Source organism: Athene cunicularia (assembly GCF_003259725.1).
Source record: "Athene cunicularia isolate RWA chromosome 3 unlocalized genomic scaffold, athCun1 chr3_part1, whole genome shotgun sequence".
NCBI lineage: Eukaryota > Metazoa > Chordata > Aves > Strigiformes > Strigidae > Athene > Athene cunicularia.
The window spans coordinates 124641959-124647958 of record NW_020799097.1 but is presented as its reverse complement, the minus strand read 5'-3'; the positions used below and the strand labels follow the sequence as shown (position 1 = coordinate 124647958).

At 43.1% G+C, this 6000-nt stretch overlaps 2 protein-coding genes across 3 annotated transcripts in view; one reads left to right on the top strand and one right to left on the bottom strand.

Moving 5' to 3' along the window:
• Positions 1-90, bottom strand: part of DHX57 (DExH-box helicase 57) — a 21644-nt gene extending 21554 nt beyond the window's left edge. For both annotated transcript variants that reach the window (XM_026845122.1, XM_026845120.1), the window contains exon 1: positions 45-90. The gene's annotated coding sequence lies outside the window, so the exon portion shown is untranslated. The remainder of the gene's footprint in view (positions 1-44) is intronic.
• Positions 91-415: 325 nt separating this feature from the next.
• Positions 416-3568, top strand: MORN2 (MORN repeat containing 2). Its single transcript, XM_026846076.1, has 2 exons — positions 416-634; positions 3404-3568. Exons 1-2 carry the CDS (start codon positions 617-619, stop codon positions 3548-3550), a joined length of 165 nt encoding a protein of 54 aa, XP_026701877.1. The 5' UTR covers positions 416-616; the 3' UTR covers positions 3551-3568.
• Positions 3569-6000: the final 2432 nt, after the last annotated feature.

Below are 6000 nucleotides of genomic sequence, written 5' to 3'. Positions count from 1 at the left end.
ATGTGTATAAGAGACAGCCTTCACACCCCGAGAGCCGCCCCCACCTCTCCGGCCCGCACCCGTCCGGCTCACCGCCCCTTGACCCGGAAGCTCCTGCTTTCCTCTTCCGGGTCGAAGACCTCCCTAGCAACCTCCCACACTTCCGCCTGGCAACCATGGGAGGCAACACTTCCTCCGCCCGGCCGACCCTCACTTCTCATACTGTTTCAGATTACCATTCTGTTGGTCATAAAGCTTAATAATACAATAGTTCTATCCCAGAACTAAGCAACCAAAATTCATTTATAGCAATAATGATTCTGATTACAAAACAAAATTTGGATTCTGAGCTGCAGGTCATATGAGAAATGCTGCTTTTTTGTCTTTTGCTAAATTTTGCTCTTTTATCCTTTTAAAACAACTCAGTTCACCACAGACAGGACTGATGGCTTCCCTATAAAGAAGGGCACACTCAAGCAGCATGCTAATAATTATGTGTTGTTTCAAGCTGCTGTGTATTTGAAGATATATATATTTGAATTTCAGCCAACAACTGTAACAGTGACACTGGTTGTTTTTTTCTCAACAGATGCTGTGGTTTTAAAAGTGTCTTTCATATCCCCAAGTGAAGGCAAGTATGGCAAAAAAAATCTTGGTAGGTACTAATTCCTTTTGCAATATTGAGTGCAATTAAAACAGGAAATTTATACCAGTTTTGGGGTGAGAGTTACATAAAAAAGTGACTCTGAAGCTATGCAGCTGAGACGGAGAGGCCCCTCTGGAGATCGCCGGTCCCTTGCACATGCAGGGTCACCCATGATGGCTGCCCTAGACCACATCCCATTGGGAGGTCCTGAATATTTCCATGGATGGAGACTCTGCAACCCCTCTGGGCAACTTGTGACAGGTTGGAATTTAAAGCAAAAATTTTTAACAGCAAAAATAGATTATTACCCAGGTCACACACTGTTTTAGCTGTGTAAGAACCTCCCACAGACACAGAGAAGCTGATGTAGGGGTGTTTCCTCTGAGTCCTCCTGTAGACAGCCACAGCCATGACCCTGACAGTACACTGGGATCTGCTCTGCCCCACGCCCCCCCACAAGTGGGGCTCAGTGGTGGTGGAAGAAGGGGTAATGCAACTGCTGTGAGTGGCACCCAAAGACACCTGCTCCAGTATGGCTTGCGTGCTTCAAGTTCCTGTCTCTGGAAGCAGTCTGTCTGCAGGAGATGGAGAGTCAGCTCTGGGGAAAGTGTCTCTGTGCAACAAAAGAAATGCATTGCATGATCTCATAGGATTTGCCTCTCAGATGCTATCTGTCTTGAAGTGAAAATACCTACCTTCCACCACTTTTGTTTTCTAGAGGGAGAGTGCAGAAGGATACCTGAAGGTCTGCTCAAAAAGAATAGTCATGAGTCCATACTAGCATCAATGGAACTACATTTGTCAGCAGCTGGAAAAATGACACAGTAATTTAAAGTATTCCTTTATTTTAACTTTCTCTGGGTTTGGAATGGAGCATGTCTCACTATATCCACACTTAAAAAGAGACAGAAAGGAAAATCATAACCTGAGAAGGATCAGACTAATGCTGCAGGCTGTTTTTCCACCTCGGAATCTTGTCACAGCCAAGTCTGAAGACTTGAGACACTTGGGGTCTTCAGATGTCCTGCTGACTCCCGAGGCTCGTGCAAACACACCAGTCATTGCTGGCAGGCAGACCCTGGTGAAACACCCAGGCACTGTGGAGCTGGTGGTGCCCAGCATGGCCCAGCCGCTGTGAGAGCCCTGTATGGCTGGGCTGTGCATGCATAGTGGGCTGGGCATGGCCCTCCTGCACATGTATATATGCCCCACACCCATCCCAAAATGAAACAGGGGAGCTCTGGCCATCGACAGATACAATATTGTTTGGCTGCCTTTGGTTACTGAGTTTCTCAGGAATGAATTAGAAATCTGGACAGGCTGGAGGGATGGGCTGAGGCCAACTGGGGGGAGTTTCAATAAGGCCAAATGCTGGGTGCTGCCCTTGGTCACAACAACCCCCAGCAGCGCTACAGACTTGGGGAGGAGTGGCTGGAGAGCTGCCAGTCAGAGAGGGACCTGGGGGTGTGATTGACAGCCGGCTGAACAGGAGCTAGCAGTGTGCCCAGGTGGCCAAGAAGGCCAATGGCATCCTGGCTTGTGTCAGCAATAGCGTGGCCAGCAGGGACAGGGAAGAGATTTTACCCCTGTACTCGGCACTGGTGAGGCCACACCTCGATGACTGTGTTCAGTTTTGGGCCCCTCCCTACAAAAAGGCCATTGAATGACTCGAGTGTGTCCAGAGAAGGGCAACGGAGCTGGTGCAGGGTCTGAAGCACATGTCGTATAGGGAGCGGCTGAGGGAACTGGGGGGGTTTAGTCTGGAGAAGAGGAGGCTGAGGGGAGACCTCATCGCCGTCTACAACTATCTGAAAGGAGGGTGCAGAGAGCTGGGGATGAGTCTCTTTAACCAAGTAATAAGCGATAGGACAAGAGGGAACAGCCTCTAGTTGCATCAGAGAAGGTTTAGACTGGATATTAGGAAGTATTTCTTTGCAGAAGGGGTTGCTGGGCATTGGAATGGGCTGCCTGGGGCAGTGGTGGAGTCCCCATCCCTGGAGGTGTTTAAGAGTTGGGTTGACCCAGTGCTGAGGGATCTGGTGTAGTTGGGAACTGTCAATGTTAGGTTAATGGTTGGACTGGATGATCTTCAAGGTCTTTTCCAACCTAGATGATTCTGTGATTCTGTGAATTAGTAAGTATAGGAAAGTTGCTTATTTTGTTGATGCTGGAGAGGAAACAGTCGCTGAAATGAGACAAATATGGGTTGACAATTAGGGAACAGTATGTTGTGGGTTTATTAGATCTAGTCTGTTTTTTTTCAGTGTCTTACAAAAATATTGGTACAATGATAAGATTATGGCACAGAAGTGCTTTATAGCACAGATTTAAATCCACAGGCATGGCTTAGTGAACTAGGCTGAACAAATGAAAGACTTGCTCTCTTGCTCTGCCTTGTTTCACAGAGAGAAATTCCAGAAAATTTAATTAACCCCTCAGGGTGTGAGGGTAGATGAGTTATTTGCAGGGCTGGGGACAGCAGTCTGTGCTGCAGAGATTGTTAAGATCGTGTGAGACTACCAGCAGAGGAGGGGTTTATTAGACACTGGCTAGCCAAATGTTCTAAACTCTCACCTAAAATCCTTGTAAAAGCAGGAACCTGTAGAACCTGTCTGAACCTGAGAGAATAGTCACTTTTCTCTCCGTTATCATATCTGAATATGATAGCAGACCCAAAGGCAGCAATCTGAAAGGATATTGTAATAAAAGGAGAGAACACTGTAAGCATACACATTAACATAAACATTTTCTTTATTCTTCATCTCTCATTAAATGCAGATGAATGCAGCTGGAAGGCTAGAACATCCTTCTGGGGCAGTTTATGAAGGTGAGTTCAGAGACAACATGTTTCATGGGGCTGGAACCCACACATTTCCAAATGGAGCAAAGTACGTTGGACCATTCAGTGAAAACAATTATGTTTGAAGTAGAAGGATTGTGTAGTCTTTTCTGTTAGTTTTGATTTCATAGGCTGTAAAGTCCAAATAAAATTCACTCTGCATGAGAGTAGGTTTCTTCTGCTACCAGTGAAATTTGCAGTGGGTAGTTGAGATTGCTGATCCCAGTTGTATCCTTTTCATGAGATTAGTTAAAAGTCTATGATTCATTCCCAGTCAGAAGTTTTCAAGTTGGTTATTCCACTCATACCCAGGTCTCTGGGCTCAGGCAGAGTTCACAGAAACAGAACAGTTCAGACCTCTTTCAGAGCTGGTTCAAGCTGTTTGCCTATAGGTGCATGCAGAAATACAGTGCTGATTTGTGCTAACAGTTTGCAAAGTTTGCTTATTTTTCGAGGTAAAGTACAAATTTCAGAGAGATAGGAAAATGTGAACGTTTATTTTCATCACTCAGAATAAAATATTTTAGTGCCACTCATATAAACATCAACCGAGTTAATTTGTTTTGAATAAGGGTGTGTGTCTTGAGTTGCTAAAATACTGTCTTTTCCTAAAACAAGAAGTCAATATCCATAATCCACAAAGCAGATTTAATGAGAAAATTAACTGTAAAAAATGACACGAGAAAATTCATGTTTATTCTCCTTAAATTACTTCTCTGTCAAATTTGCTAGGTTTTATTTAGGTTTACTTTTTCTTTAAGTGCCTCCCCAGTCTAGTGTCTGAAATAAATTTAAAATTTATGATTGTTAATATGTGATCTTTCATCAGAAAAAAAAGCTCTGTCTTGCCCTGCTAACCAAAACCAATAGCCACAATAGTACTAGAATGATGAGCAATTCTATTTCTAAATGATCATACACCAAATGAAATGTGTGTTACAGAATGTACCTGGATACAAAATGGGAACCGGTATGACAAACCCAAATGTTTTGGAAAAAATTAAAGACATTTATTTCAATGCTTTAGAACAGATTGAGTTAAGTTATGCTCTTTCACACTGGCATGTTGAAATATGTTACAGAGCTTCTGTCTTTTTACTGTCATATGAAATGACAGATGTGAATTCTTGCATGGAGTCTAAACCTGTGAGTACTCATCACTTCAGTGAGGGCATTCAGCAGCAGATCACATACATAGCTTTACAGTCATTTTTTCTTACAAATTTTGGGGTGATGCCTCTACTCTCCTGTGAAAATATAGCCCATTGCAAAGGGGCCAGAACAGTGCTTGTCACTAGTAGCTGATCTGTAGAGAAACCCAGGTGGTTCTGGTTTGAACTTGTGATTTCAACTAACTAAAATGCTGATGTAGGTAATCCCTTGGCAGCAGAGAATCCTATCTTTGCCAGCCACTGTTGTTTTCACCACGGAATTAAGACTTTTTGACACTGCTTTGTGACTGTTAATATGCACCACTCTCTGACAGCCCAATGCAGGTTATTTTGCCAAGTTTCAGGATTGCTAGTTTCCACCTACTCACATGAGATAGGTGTCAGTTCACCAGATCACTGCTGCTTTCATGAGAGAACATAAATAGGCAGCACCATAGCAACTTGCTGTGACTGCTAGGTGGCTTCATTTTTTAAGGGAAACAAAACTCCAGTAATTGATTTAAAAAGTTATTTCCCCCTCATTCACAAGGGATGCTGATGCATAGACATTTCTTTTTTGCAGTTGCCAGGTATAATGATGAGGTTAACCAGAGCTTTCAAAGATCAGCAGAAATATGTAGTTTATGAGGGCTGAATTCCCATGGCAGTTACTTTTTTTTCCCCACAGGAGACTGCAAATCCTTGCACTTGGTCGTAACAGCACACAGTAGGATGGGGAAAGGGTAAGAGATGATGGATTTTTACAGCAAGAATATTAGACAATAACTGTCTGCATACACTTATGCATCTTTAAGATGCCCCTAATGAAAGTCAGGATAAACTTCATTAGGATTTAATTCCTGCTAACTTCAAATCCTGACTGAATTTTTTCCTGTGGAGGCTACATGCTGGGAGGACATTAGTATAAATACAGTTTTGCAAAAAAAGGGAATATATTTCTTGGCTGTCTAACCTGTGTGCTTTAGTATAGGTCAAAACTTTTACAGTATACAATGTGGGAGAAAGTTAAGGCAGGTACTTACACTACACTGGGAAAGTTCTCATTCCTGGCAATTTGCTTATCTCTGTGCTGCCACAAACTGTATTCTCAGTAGGCTGGATTTATGTCGTTACAGGATGGAAGGTGAAGGAGCCTGCATAGATGGAAATGGAGTGTTACATTTCATGCCTCAGCAACATTGAGACTGAAACAGAAGTTGAAAATGCAGCTATTTGGCATGGACAGTAGCAGGGGTTAAAGGCAGCTCTCTGACTGCATTCTGGCCTCAACAGCTGTAACCAGTGTTCAACAGGCATTGATTTATTCATATATTTATTAAAACTAGCCCCTGAGGATGCATGTCAATATTAAATAAAATGAAGTT